The sequence below is a fragment of the Vulpes lagopus genome, chromosome 7 (genome assembly GCF_018345385.1).
Source record: "Vulpes lagopus strain Blue_001 chromosome 7, ASM1834538v1, whole genome shotgun sequence".
Lineage (NCBI taxonomy): Eukaryota > Metazoa > Chordata > Mammalia > Carnivora > Canidae > Vulpes > Vulpes lagopus.
Window position 1 is genome coordinate 49,566,720 of NC_054830.1, and position 14,879 is coordinate 49,581,598.

The 14,879-nt window shown below is 48.0% G+C and overlaps 1 protein-coding gene across 1 annotated transcript in view; it reads right to left on the bottom strand.

The window, feature by feature from the left end:
- The window catches only part of LHFPL4 (LHFPL tetraspan subfamily member 4), a 31,174-nt gene extending 22,141 nt beyond the window's left edge, over window positions 1–9,033 (bottom strand). The window contains exon 1 of the mRNA XM_041760446.1: window positions 8,605–9,033. Within this exon, the coding sequence (XP_041616380.1) occupies window positions 8,605–9,010 (406 nt within the window). The 5' untranslated portion in view covers window positions 9,011–9,033. The remainder of the gene's footprint in view (window positions 1–8,604) is intronic.
- Between the last annotated feature and the right edge of the window lie 5,846 nt (window positions 9,034–14,879).

Consider the following 14,879-nt stretch of genomic DNA (forward strand, 5'->3'; position numbering starts at 1 on the left):
CTCAGCCATTAGAAACGACAAATACCCACCATTTGCTTTGATGTGGATGGAAATGGACGGTATTATGCTGAGTGAAATAAGTCAATCGGAGAAGGACAAACATTATATCGTCTCATTCATTTGGGGAATATAAAAAATAGTAAAAGGGAATAAAGGGAAAAGGAGAGAAAATGAGTAGGAAATATCAGTGAGGGTGACAGAGCCTGAGAGACTCCTAACTCTGGGAGACGAACAAGGGGTGGTGGAAAGGGAGGTAGGCAGGAGGTTGGGGTGACTGGGTGACAGACACTGAGGGGGGCACTTGACAGGATGAGCACTGGGTGTTATGCTATATGTTGGCAAATTGAACTCCAATGGAAAAAAAATGTTCATAGCAGCACTATTCATAATGGCCAAAAGTTGAAACAACCCAAATGTCCATCAACTGATGAATGAATAAACAAAATGTGGTCTTCTCCATACAATACAACATCATGGCCATAAATGGCCATAAAAAGGAATGAACTACTGACACATGCTATGACACGAATGAACCTTGAAAACATTATGCTAAGTGAAAGGAGTTGCAAAGACTGCATATTGTATGATTTCATTTGTTTATTTTTTTTAAGATTTCATTTTTAAGTAATCTCTACACCCAGCATGGAGCTCGAAACCACAACCCCAAGATCAAGAGTTGCATGCTCCACAAACTAGGCAAGCCAGATGCCCCTGTATGATTTCATTTATATGAAATGTCCAGAATGGGCTAAAATAGACATTAAGTAAATTAGTGGTTGCTTAGAAGCTGGGTTGGTTGGGTGGGGGAGCTTTGTGGGGTGAGACCTAAAGAGTATAAGGCTTCTTGAGATGATGAAAATATCCTACAGTCAACTGTGGTAATGGTTGTACAACTCTATGAATATACACTTCATATGGATGGCATGGCATATGAGTTATGTCACAATAAAACCATTACCAAAAAAGAAAAGAAGAAAAAAGAAAAAAGGACAGTGGGCAGTGTAGTTTCTTCCTTTCTCTCTCTTTCTTGGATCATTCATTCCGAGGTCTCCTGCAAACGCATGAGAGTGCTTAGAAGTGGGCCCTCAGCCCCACGCCGCCTTAGATTACCACAGCCCCCGCTGCGGTCTTAGTTGTAACTTCAGGAACAACCCTGAACCAGAACTGCCTGTCTGTGCTGCTCCCAAATTCCTGTGCCTCACAGAAATGGAAAAAATAAATGCCTGTTGCTTTAAGACACAAAGTTCTGGGGTAATTTGTTACACAGGTATAGATAACTAATATACCATTTAAGTAAAAAAAAAAAAAAGTTTGCATTTGTTTGTATATTTATGAGATTTCTTGAAAAAGATACTCAAGACACTGGTGACAGTGGTTGCCCCAGAGAACTCTGGGAGGATCTTTGGGGAATGGGGACAGGCAGGAAGACTGGTGATGGCTGATTATATACCTTTTTCCCCTTTTGAATTTTGTATCATGTACATGTATTAGTTATTTCCCAAAGAAACCCTTTAATAAATATAGGCTGATAGATAAAGTCCGTAAACTCCGGATGATGGCTGGGAAGCCTCCACAATCTAGCTTCCCATTCTGAACACTCACCACTCCCTGCCCTAATTGCTGGTAGTCCCCAAAACACACCAGGCTATTTCCTGACTTCATGCCTGGGATCATACTGTCTCTTCTGTCTGGCTGCGCTTCTCTTTCCAGCCCATCCTCTCAGACTCAGTTCAAATGCTGGAACTTTTTGGAAGACTTCCCTGGCTGTCCTTAACTGTGTCAGATGTCCCCCTTGTGCCCCCAGAATACCCTGTGCTTGATTCAGTCATTTCACGTGTCATGCACAGAGAAGTGATGATCTTTTCTCTCCTGCCTCACCCATTGCCCTTTGAGCTGTGTGGCAGTGAGGACTCTTACTCTGGATTCCCAGAGCCCAGCACAGTGCCTTACACACAGAGGAGGCTGTCGGTAAAGGACCAATGTGAGAAAGGAGGGGTGTAGGGAGGGAGGATGGAAAAAAGGAAAGAAGGGACAGTCAGGGGAGGAAGGAAGACAATGGAGCAGGCAAAGAAAGAAGTCCCCCCCCCCCCAGTGTTCTCAGCAGGTCATGTACATACAGAAATGTTACTGGATAAATAAACTCCCAAGCCAAATCTGAAACAAACTCCCAAAGAAATGGGGAGGAATGTGGATAAATGCTTTAAGCTGACACTGCTGCTCCCAGCCCAGAGACTCCTGCTGATCAAGCACACATCTGGAAGGCTGGAAGGTACTCGCCTCACCTTGGGATCTCAGCCCCCTGCCACCATCCCCAGCTTCGGTCTCTCACGCTACCTTCCATGTCCTATTCCCTGCTGTGACTCCAGCATCCAAGCAGGGCCTAAAGCACAGTAGGCACTCAGTACTGAAGGAATCACAGTCAGAATCATCTCCCTTCTGTGGGTCAAAGAGCCTCACTTTGTGATATGAACTTTTGACTCTTCTTGCTGGGACTAGGTTTTTTTTCACCTCTAAAATGAGGCAGTTGAGCCAGCTAATTGGCAAGACTCTTTTCAGCTGACAGTTTATGACTTTTTTTTTTAAGATTTTATTTATTTATTCATGAGAGACAGAGAGAGAGGCAGAGACACAGGCAGAGGGAGAAGCAAGCTCCATGCAGGGAGCCCGATGCGGGACTCGATCCCCACTCTCCAGGATCACACCCTGGGCTGCAGGCGGCACTAAACCGCTGAGCCACCTGGGCTGCCCAGTTTATGACTTTTTAAGGCCTTTGATCATCCCAGCAAGCCTGACCTCTTCCAACTGAGCAACAGGAGTTCCTCACAAGCTGCTCTTCACTTAGACTACGTCACAGGAATGACGTGACCATTTACTGAATGCCTACTGTACACTGGGAACCACACTCAGGGCTTTACATCCATCATTTTGTTGATTTCTTTCTACCACCTCTGAGGTAAGTACAATAATCTCCCCCAAGGCTCCTGGCTGGCTCAGTCAGTGGAGCATGTGACTCTTGATTTCAGAGCTGGTTGTGAGTTTGAGCCCCACGTGGGGTGTAGAGGCTACTTAAAAATAAAATCTTTAGTGATAATCATCATAATCTCCCTTTTACAATAAAGAAACTGAGATGTAGAGAGGAAAACCCACTTATCCAAGGCCACACAGGTGGGAAGGAGCAGAGAGAATTCTAAGTCCTCTGCTCTTTTTTTTTTTTTTTTTTAGATTTTATTTATTTATTCATGACAGAGAGAGAGAGAGAGAGAAGCGGACTCCATGCAGGGAGCCCGATGTGGGACTTGATCCTGGGTCACCAGGATCACACCTGGGCTGAAGAGGGCGCTAAACCGCTGGGCTACCGGGGCTGCCCTAAGTCCTCTGCTCTTTTTTTTTTTTTTTTTTTAATTTTTTTTTAATTTTTTATTTATTTATGATAGTCACAGAGAGAGAGAGAGAGGCAGAGACACAGGCGGAGGGAGAAGCAGGCTCCATGCACCGGGAGCCTGATGTGGGATTCGATCCCCGGTCTCCAGGATCGCGCCCTGGGCCAAAGGCAGGCGCCAAACCGCTGCGCCACCCAGGGATCCCAAGTCCTCTGCTCTTAAACCACTACTCCGCACTATGCCTCTGGATTCTCAACCAGGCTTCCAGCCCAAGTCTCTTCTCGAGCCAGCAACCTCCCCTTGGCTAACCTCACCCAGCCCACAGGTAAACACTGAGTATGAAGAATGGACGGTTGTACCTTGTGATCTGTGTATTCCTCTCCCCAGTTCTAGTTTGGTTTTAAAAGCAGGTACTAGGGATGCCTGGGTGGCTCAGTGGTTGAGCACCTGCCTTCAGCCCAGGGTGTGATCCCAGGGTCCCGGGATCAAGTCCCACGTCGAGCTCCCTGCATGGAGATTACTTCTCCCTCTGCCTGTGTCTCTGCCTCTCTCTGTGTGTGTCTCTCATGAATAAATAAATAAACAAATAATCTTTAAAAGGGGGGGGGGGAAGCAGGTGCTAGATCCATTTAGACTTGTGTTAAGTTGCAGCTTCACTTTTCACTAGATGTGTGACCCTTGGGCAAGTCACTTTAACAAGATGAACATGAAATGCTGTAAAGAATATGAAAATGTCTAGTCTCAAAGCTGACACCTTGTGTGTTCTCACTAAGAGGGCAAGACCAGGTAGCAGAGATACCTGGAGAAGCTGGCCCCTAACTCCATGAAGAGCAACCTGGGTTTTCTACCTCTCTACTTAACATTTGAGTCTTATATCAAAAACCTCCTGCCACTGCTCCCATCACTAATGCTCCTCTATAAATCCTTCATAAATCCCCAGGCTTTTGAGTCAGACAGATCAAGTTACCATGCTAGTTCCCCCATTTACTGTCTGTATGACCTTGGACAAATGACTCCTCTTTGAAGCTCAGTGTTTTCATCTGAGTAAAAGATGAAAAAGAGTAATTTTCTATTACAAAAGAGTAATAATGGTAGGTACCCCATAGGATCATTGTGAGGAGTAAATAATAGTATGTACATCAATGTTTAGCACGTGGTCAAGCATAGAGAGAAGGCTCAGAAAATGTTAATTATTTTTCCTGAATAATAACAACAGTTGTAGTAACTCTGAACTGCCTGCTGATTAAAGACCAAATTCTCAACCCAGTATTCAAAGACTTACACACTTGTAGCCCCATCATTCCTTCCTCACCTCTCCTCCTTCTGCTCCCCTATATGGATATCACACTTAAGCCAGATGTGGCTTTCTTACCTCTGTGTCTCTGCCCATGATCTTCCTCTCCATTCACAATGCTCTCCCACACTTCAAATCTGTCCACATCCTCACCTCCCACTCAAGCCTCACCTCCCAACTATGGGGCCGCCTCCTCAATTGCCCTGGGTTTCCCCAGCACTTATAGCCCAGCATATATTAGTGTCTACACCCTCCAGAGTAAGGCTTCTGTCTGCACCTGTCTTACCAGTGGTCATACCTGATTTCTCTTTTCAGAACTTGACCTTTTTCCACTGTCAGACCAGGTGCTCCAGGGATGGGAATGTGGCTAAAGCCTTGGACAAAGTCACATTGATTAACTAAGAGGTGAATCCTTGGCCAAAGCCTGGGTCAATGAGAATCAGTCCTGGATCTTTTGCTGGAACCACTAACAGATGTTCTTTTTCCACAGGCATTGACAAGCTAAAGCAACATAAATTCAGAGCTGCTAGTAGCATTTTTATCACCTTTAAGAGAGAAGTGGACTTTAAAATGAGCTGACACAGGGGAACCAAGAAATGGAGACAGACATATTCTTAATGGCATTATTTGAGAATTTGGATCCATCCATGCCTGAAGCAAGTACCCCCTTTTTAAAAAAAACTATTCATGAGAGACACAGAGGCAGAGACATAGGCAGAGAGAGAAACAGGCTCCCTGCAAGGAGCCCAATGTGGGACTCAATCCCAGGACCCTGGGATCATGCCGTGAGCCAAAGGCAGACACTCAAACACTGAGCCACCCAGACATCCCAAGATATTCTTTTTATAAGCTTTTATTTTTAAGTAATCTCTATACCCAACATGGGGCTTGAATTCACAACCCTGAGATCAAGAGTCCCATGCTCTACTGACTGAGCCAGCTATGCACCCCTGAAGCAAGATACTCTTGACTTTTAAGTTATGTGAGCCCAAAATCCTACCATCCCTATTTTATTTTATTTTTATTGATTTAGGCAATTTTAAGTTGGATTTCTCTCACTTGCCATTGAAAGAATGCTGACCATTATAGAGATTCAACCAGATGGTAAGCTTCCTGAGAGTGGGTATTGATCGCAGTGTATAAATCTAAATCCTTGGGGACCAGGATGATCTCAGTATTGTAGCACCTAGCACAGCGATGATCACAGAACAAGTAAAGAATAAATAGAGGAATAAGTATCTCTGAATTTTCCTAATTGTCCAGGGCTCTACACTTAGAAGAGTCTAAAATACTTGAATAAAAGTTTACTTAAACAAGAATTCTAATTCTTACCTGATATAAACAAGGCCCTTTGCTGCTCTGCAGCTCCCCTGAGAATGACTGATTTCTTATTTTCTAAATAGAAAGATCTTGTGATAGAGTTGTTTTAGGAGACACCCAGGGCTGAAAGAGATACTTTGAATCCACTTATGTAACTGATTAGTCTCCCACTGTAAGGATGACAAAACTGAGATTTAAGCTAAAAACTATTGCTTAATACTGCAGGGTAGGGACGCCTGGGTGGCTTAGCAGTTGAGCGTCTGCCTTTGGCTCGGAGTGATCCTGGTCTGGGGATGAGTCCCGCATCGGGCTCCCAGGGCGAGGAGCCTGCTTCTCCTTCTGCCTATGTCTCTGCCTCTCTCTGTATGTCTCTCATGAATGAATGAATGGATGAATGAATGAATGAATACATAAATAAATAAATAAAATCTTTAAAAAAAAATACTGCAGGGTGAATCACCTAGGCAGAGTCGGCCAAGACCCCGTCCCATGACTCGTAGTCCAGTGCTCTACCTTCTGTCCTGATGTCACTTCATTAAACAAAGTGAATTGGTCACTTACCCAGAGAACTCAGAAATCTCTAGGCAGAATGGAATAAACTGTTCAACTCTGTTAACTGGCCTCCTCAGCCCTCAGGTGTGGGTAAACAATACAAGGGAAAGAGCACTGGACCAGGAGTACTCCCTTACTGGCTATGAGACTTTGGATAAAACCTTCTCTCTAGTCTAAGTCTCTTATCTCTAAAGTGGGGGGAGGGGAAGGTGGGATTTGAAGGAGCTGATCTCTATGATCTCTGAAATTCTGTAATTATATAGGGTTATTGGGACACTTCATCAAATCCCTAAGACTAAACCCACATAAATTACAGAGAGTTGGAAGGCCAAGAGGTCAGCAACCCATATGCAGACTCCAAATTAAGGGTGAGGAATTGAGGATTCCAGATGAGTATACATTCTTTCCAGCTTGCCTTTGGAGGAAGATAAATAAAATGGAAATACATAAAGTCACCTTCTGGGTACCACTGAGAAATACGGAGACATACCCCCACACTCTACAATTTCTCCTTTCTCAATTTCAAAGATCCTAAAAGACCCATATCTAAGTAGATGGACTGAGGCAGATTTGAAACAAGCTCATTAAAATGTCCTCATCTGAATTAACACTGCTTTCTTCAAAGTAGTCCTTTTGAAAGTTTGGGAAATTCTTCCAATGGGGCAGGAATTCCTCCCTGTATTTGTAAAAGTCCTCTTGGGGACGCAAACTAGCCTCATGATTTTGCTCTCATACCTTGGCTTCATCCCAAGTGACAATTCTCAATTTGTTCACTATTGTATTTTCTGCACTTGGCCCTAAGTGACTTCCAGTCATTTCCAAAAATCATATTCTTCCTTTAAAAGATGGAGGTTCCCCTCAATGATGATGTTCAAGAGAACACACCCCACACTCCAAAGACTCCAATGTTCTAAGCAGTGGAGTCATCAGCAAGTGATATAACACCTCCTGCAGGGAGTATCTTTTGAAGAGGCCCACACTTGTTGAATGCCCTGAGGTGCTTATTGTGAAAGACCATCTCTACTGCAAAGATCATCATATTTTCCCTTCTCTTTCTCATCCCTAGAGCGCTCCAAACTTTACCCAACCGTACCAGCCGTCCTCCCCCATTCCTGCTATATCTTGACCTCACTTTCCCCAGCCCAACTCTCTTTCCTACCTGCAATTAGGCAAATTCCCAAGTTGCTGATTCCTCAAAATCTGCCTTCGATCAAAAGATGGGTGGGGGGTGAGGACTCTAATGGATCCTGGAATACTGTCTCAGCAGTTCTTCTTCCCAAAAGGCCCTTCTCTAGTTCTTAGGGCAAGATGTCTGCCCTATCTAAACATTTCAAAGGGCTCAGGGATTTATCACCATTAGGCATAGCACCAGAACCCTCCCTGCATTGGGTGGGGGTAGGCGGTAGAGACCTGCCCTGTCAAGACCCCCATGTTGCCAAGTGCTGTCAACCACCCCCATTTCAAATACTGGATAGACACTACTAGACACGCATATCTTCCTAAGCTCCTTTATCTTAATACAGAACTTAAAAGTTTACAAGATACTCTTTCATTCGCTCTTGGAATCCTCTTCATTGTTTTACAGATGGGGAAGCCTAGCCTCAGGGAAGTGAAGTGAAACCCCCAAGTTGATAATGTCAGCAAGATAAAGGTCAAAGTCAGATCTCTGCATTCCCCCATCTCATGCTCTTTTTGATACAACAGAAATTGCTCACTCCTAGAGTAGCTCCTCATTCAGATAATTATTTCCTGTAGGACAGCCAGAAGAGACTCTCAGAGACCCTCAGAGACTCTAACATAACACCAACCCATCAGTAAATGCAGTCTGCCCATATCCAAGCACGCAAACTCAAAGACCCAGTCCTACGGTTCTGCCTCCTGCCCCAAGGTGTCTCTCTCATAAATCCCCTACCTAGTGGCTTCTGAGGGTCAGCCAAGGAGGTGTGTCTTTAGCCAGAGGAGTGGAATCTCTCTGACCCCTCCAAGAAGGGGTCCTGGAAGGAAGGAGCCCCGTCCTCCGCACCTGTTCTAGGGGTCCCGCCCCCACCCCTCCCCTACCTGCCAAGAGCTGCATCCAGGCGCAGATCTTGTAGACCGTGGCCGTGTTGCAGAAGAAGAAAAGCGCAAAGCAGGTGATACAGCCGAGGATCAGCACCATGGAGAGCAGCACGAAGAAGGCGGCTGCCTTGAAGGCGCCGGACGGGATGGTGCTGAAGTCGGTGAACGAGCCTCGGCAGGTGAGCTCGCGGCCCGCCAGCCCGCTGCCCACACAGTAGTGGAAGAGGCCGAAGTAGCCAGGCTTGGGGGTGCTCACGCTGTCGCCCACCCAGTAGGGCTGGATGAAGACCACCACGTTGATGATGGCGAAGCAGATGGTGAAGATGGCCCATAGCACGCCGATGGCCCGCGAGTTCCGCATGTAGTGCTCGTGGTAGAGCTTGGAGGCCTCCTGCGAGGGCAGCATGGTGCCCGGGGGCGGGGCCGGCGGCGGCGACGGCGGCTGGCGGGGGCCGCCGGCCCGGGACCCACCGACCGACCGCCGGGCTGCGAGGCTGACGGGCGGGAGCTGGGGACGCACGCGAGAGGCGGCCCTGAGCCAGGAACTCTCGGGGGCGGGGGCGGGGCCTGGGGCGGCGCTGGGGGGGCCGAGGGGGTGGGACGGAGGAGGCGGGGGGTCCTGAGTGCTGGGGCGGTGGGGCGGGGGCAGCAAGCCCTCCCAGGGAAGAGCCCTGTGAAAGTTGGGGGGCTGGGCGAGGGGGATGGGAGGCGGATATGGGAGCTGCAAGTGGGGGCTGGCTACAAAGTAGTCACGGAGGTGACGGGGGGGGGGGGCTTGGGGGCTGGGCCTGCGAGACTAGGAAGGGACCGTGGGAGATGGATGGACGGAGGCGAGGACCGCTATGGGGGTCAGCAGAGGGCTGCAGAGGGAGCCTGCAAGGGAATTGGGGTAGAAGGAGGTTTGGTGTTGGGTGTCTAGAAAGGCGCCGTGGAGGGGGCTGGTGCTTGTATGAGGGGGTAGGAGGGGACAGGAGGGGACAGGAGGGTCTGGCACTGGGGGCGGGAAGCTGACGTGGGGGCTGGGACGGGGCGCGGGGGCAGTCGGGTGAGGCTAGGACTGCGGGGTCCGAACGCGGGGTGGCGGTCTGGGGGCCCCCCAGAAGGCAGGGCTGGACGTGGGCTGCAGGGAGCCCCGGATTGGCGGGCCAGGGCTGCGGGGAGACGGTTTCCAGGCCGAGGTACGCGGGCCGGGGCCGGCAGGCAGCGCGGGCCTCGAGGGGCGGGCGGCGGGCAGGGGCTCCCCCCGAGCGCCGGCAGCGGCCCGGCCGGTGTAGGGCCGGGGTGGGGGTGGGGGTGGGGGCGGCTGCCCCGCGCGCAGGCTGCGGCCGCGGGGTCGGGGTGCGGGGAGACCAACCTGCGCGCGGTCCGGAGCCGCGGGTCCGGGACTGGCACGGCCTAGGCGCCCCGGCTCGGCGCTCGCAGCAGCTGCTGCCGCGGCCCAGGAGGCGGCCTCGGCGCGGCCTCCATCTTGCTCGGGCTCTCCCCGGGGCGCGCTCCCGCGCCGAGGCGCGCGCTCTCGGCACCGGCGCGGCTCTCCGGAGGCGCGTTCCCGCCGCGGGCGTGCGGGCGGGCGGGGCGTGCGGGCGGGCGGGCGGGCGGGCGGGGGAGGGGCGGCCGGGTTCCCGCACCACGGGGAGGGCCGCGCACGGTCCCAGGGCCCCGCACGCGGTCGGCCCTCTGCCTCGGGGCACCCCCTTCTTCCAGCCCGAGCTGAGGGGCTTGTGGGCCCCCGCAGAGCCCGTGGGAATGGGGGAGGGACCGAACCGAGTATTGTCTGATAGGGTTCGAGCCGATCTCGTCCTCCCAAACTGCCTTCCCTACAGCCTAAACAGTGCCTCGGGTTGCACCATTACGCTTCCAGCCCTTTAGGTCCTGGAGGCGTTGAAGGTTCCCAGAGTCTCCTTGGAAACTGCCAACACCCCTTGGAGAGGGAACCCCCTAAACTGTTAGCATCCCACGCCCGCGATAGGGATTCGTTGGCCCCCGGCGTAAGGAGTTGGGCCTGGACCTCAAGACCCAGGGTGAGTATCCGGGACAAGAGGGAAGGAGGCTGGGAACGTGCTGGTTTCCCTCCCTACACTCTTCCGAGTGCCTGGCAAGAAGCGAGCACATCATTAAGATGTGCTCTAAAGAACAAAGCGTCCAAGTCCGGGCTCAAGGTCAAGCCCAAGAACACCCTGGGGGCAAAGGAGCCCGTGTGGGTCATTTCTTTCCCTGAAGGGGAATAACTTTTGGCTTAGGATCTGCCAAGATGATCAGGGTTGGCATCCAGACAAACTCTGACAATTATTTACTACCTCTGTGACCTTGCACTTAGGCTCTCTGAACCTTTGTTTCCCCATCTATAAAGTGGGCAGATTAAGCCCCACTTCACAGGCACGTGGAGGTAAAGGGCAGGTTTGAAAAACAATCTCTGTCAGTGGGTTCCAAATACTGAACCCTACCCAGTGGGTAGGGGTTCTATCTTCAGAAAAAAAAATAATAATAATCATGTAAGGTTGCCAAATGTCTTTTCCAGAGGGAGGGACACTGTTCTTTTTTTCTTTTTTCCCTGAGATTGTCTACTTCCTGCTTTCTTAGTGTAGAACTTCCTTTTTTTTTTTAATCCTTATTTTATTTTTTATTTTTTTAAATTTTTATTTATTTATGATAGTCACAGAGAGAGAGAGAGACAGAGAGAGAGAGAGAGAGGCAGAGACATAGGCAGAGGGAGAAGCAGGCTCCATGCACCAGGAGCCCGACGTGGGATTCGATCCGGGGTCTCCAGGATCGCGCCCTGGGCCAAAGGCAGGCGCTAAACCGCTGCGCCACCCAGGGATCCCTAGAACTTACTTTTTTAAAGAAGTGTTGATGATAGTTAATTTTTTCTTAAGTTTGTTTGATGATAGTTTTTTTTTAATGTCCTCATTTTGGCAAAATAAAAAATAAGCAGTGTTATTTCTATCCCAAATTTTATTTTATTTTATTTCTTAGCAAAATGACTTTATTAAGAAGGCTTTGAAGTAAAAAAAAATAAATAAAATTCTTGATACAATTTCCCAAACTCTTAAATCAGCTCAGCAAATATATAATCAGTAATTTAGCTGTATAAGATTAAATGTCCATTTTTTTTTAAAAGAGACCGAGAGAGAGAGAGAGACAGAGACAGAGAGGCAGAGACACAGGCAGAGGGAGAAGCAGGCACTATACAGAGAGCCTGACGTGGGACTCGATCCAGGGTCTCCAGGATCACGCCCCGGGCTGCAGGCGGCGCTAAACCGCTGCGCCACCGGGGCTGCCCTAAATATCCATTTTGATTTAAAACAAAACGTATCTTAGTTCTTTAAACTTATTCCATAAAGTACATATTTCCCTATAAATTCCCTTCCTTGATGTGGTTTCTTCTTTCCCTCTAGTTGTGGAATTTGTTCTGTCAGTCCTCGGGTTGATTCCTGGGTTTTCAGAATGATTTGACAGTTATCTAGTTGTGTTCAAAGGACAAGCCAAGCCTAGGTTCCTCCTACTGTGCTGCCATCTCTCCATCTCAAATTTTAAAACAAAATTATGAGTCTCATAAATGGGCTCCACAATTTGGGCAACTCAGACCCATGTGAAGTCATATCATGTGAGCACAGAGTGCTCAATAAACTTGGTTTCCCCTTTCATCGGCTCCTTGCAGAGGGCATCTGGCTGTTTCCTGAGAATCCGAAGATCTTGGAATCAAGGGGCTATGGAGAGAGTTTCATTCCTCACCTTCCCCCACCTTGGCCATTGAAGAACAGAGGCCAAAGAGGAGACTGCCTTGAACAAAGAGGTGGATTGATCCTGCCAATTAGACTGATCAACCTAATTCATTTATGCATCCATGCAATAAATAAGGGAAAGTCTCCTGTAATGTGCCGGCACAGCATTATGCTAGCCCTGGGATGAGATGGTGGGTAAAACAGATGTGGCCCCTCCCCTTCTAGAGCTCACAACTTAATGGGGAGATAGAAGGTACTGGGAGGAGGATCAGGGAAGGGGTCATCCTCAAAGTTTCCTTCTGTGGATGCTCCTAGTTTGGATACTGTTCAGAACATGAGTTACTGGAGCCAGAAGCTCCATCCTTTCTCCTTACTCTGCTATGAATTATCACCCCCCTTTTTTTTTCCTATCCTGCTCTGCCAAATCAGGCAGTCCAGGGGAAAAAAAAGCACAGAAGTCCACTTACCACTCTCTCTTAAGGGAAGAACTGGGATTCTTGCAAAGTTGGGCCTTTAGTTCCTCGTTGGTTGCTCTATTCTAGCTCTGCAGAGCAAAGCCACCCTGTAGACATCTGCCCGCCACCCATACCACCTCTGACATTTTACTCCATTCCCCCCTCACTCAGTCCCTGTGTTTGGTGAGATTCAACCCACCACCACCATTTTCCTCTTCTCTAGAGAGGGGCAAATGATCAGGCCTGGGCAATGAGAATACTCCATTGTTCTAAACAAAATGACTGGTTCAGGGGTAGGCCCATAAGCCAACCCAAATAGTTGAAACTGATATCTAGTTTGAGATATCTAGATTGATATCTACTTGAGATTGATATCTTGCAGTTCGCAAGAGAGAGGTATTGTCTTTCTGTTGAGTTTGTTGAGCTGAGTGAATGGTAAATTTCAGCTAATGGGAGCCATCTTTGACACCCTAAGGAGAGACTTTGTCTAAGAATAAAGTGAACACGTAGGAAGGTAAGATATGGAGAGAGAGAGAGAGTTCTGATGACATAGTTTGAACACCTGGATCCATCCATGCCTGAAGACCTGCTTCTGGATTGTTCTATTTGGTGAGCCAATACATTCAAGTTTGCTTAATCCAGTTTGAGATGGGGTTTTGTCATTTCCAAACAAAATCATCCTACATTACTCAACTACATCTCCCAAAAGAGAGCAGGGCCGGTATAATAGATTGTTTATATTGTGAAAGAATGCCTGTCAGGCTACTCCTGACATAGTGGAATAAAAGACCAGAATTTGAGGTCCATCTCTGCCACTGGACGATGATGCTAATCCTCAGAGCCTTATTTTCTTCCTTTGTAAAATGGAGAAAAACATACTTTCTACCTACAGATGTTGTGAGAATTAAAAGAGATAATGGATGGAAAGGAGCTTTGTAAACTGAAAATGGCTTTATAAATGTAAAGGATTGTCATTAAATTTTAATAAGTGGCTTGCCCAAGGATTAGAAATAGCAGCAGTATCGGAAAAGCACTTGCTGAGCTGTGAGTAGGTGGCACAGAATGTCTCCTTGTTTTAAAAACTAACCTTGGAGCAGTTACAGAAAGAAAGATTGAGAATGCTCTACAGAAAGAGCTTCTCTTTGACCCCAGGGAACGGCCAGACCAGAATGGAACATTTGTGGAAATGAGATGGGGATTATAGACCATAGGGCAATGATGATGCTGGACTGAGCACCTGGATGAGAAGAGAAGCCCCCAGGCCAATTCCAGCCAGTATCTTAGTGAAGAAAGAGTTGTAACTTGCTGGGTACCCTTATGCCTAAATTAAGTGTTCAATTACATTGAATGTTTAATAAGCTCTTACAACATTCTAGGTCCCCTGATCTTCATTTGACATGTATTATCTCATTCAGTCTTCACGATAGCCCTGTAAGATAGTGTTTTTCTCCCCTGAACAACCCCAACCCCGGATCCTGTTTTTTCTGGGAGGTCCTTAGAGCCCCTAACCATCCCACACTCTTCACTTTCCTTCCCACCCGCTCGTCCTCTGTACTTCCCACAGTGTTTCACATTTGATGAGGTGTCCTTCCCGCTCTTCTCTCCGTCGTCCCGTCACCCCAACTAGGCCTGGTGAGGGAGGCTGGGGGAGGGGGAGGAGGAATCTGAAGGACGTGTTACCTCTTCTGTTAATGTTAAGAAAAAGTTGTTTGGTGGCAGCGATCTCCTTGCCCTGTCACTGTTAGAGGCCTAATTTTATATCTATAAATATATTAAAAAGCAAGTCAAACTTGAAAAAAAAAAAAAAAAAACCATATCCCTCCCCCGAAAAAAAATACATATGTTGAAGTCCCAACCTCTAGTACCTCAGAATGTGACTGTATTTGGAGACAGAGACTTTAAAGAGGTGATGAAGGAGGGGCAGGCACCTGGCTGGCTTAGTTGGTGGAGGAGCTTGTGACTCTTGATCTTGGGGTTAAGAGCTTGAGCCCCACATTGGGTATAGAGATTACTTAAGAATAAAAAAAAGAATAAAAAGTCTTTGAAGAGGTGATAAAGGTAAAATGAGTTCATCTGGGTGGACTGTAATCCAGCATCA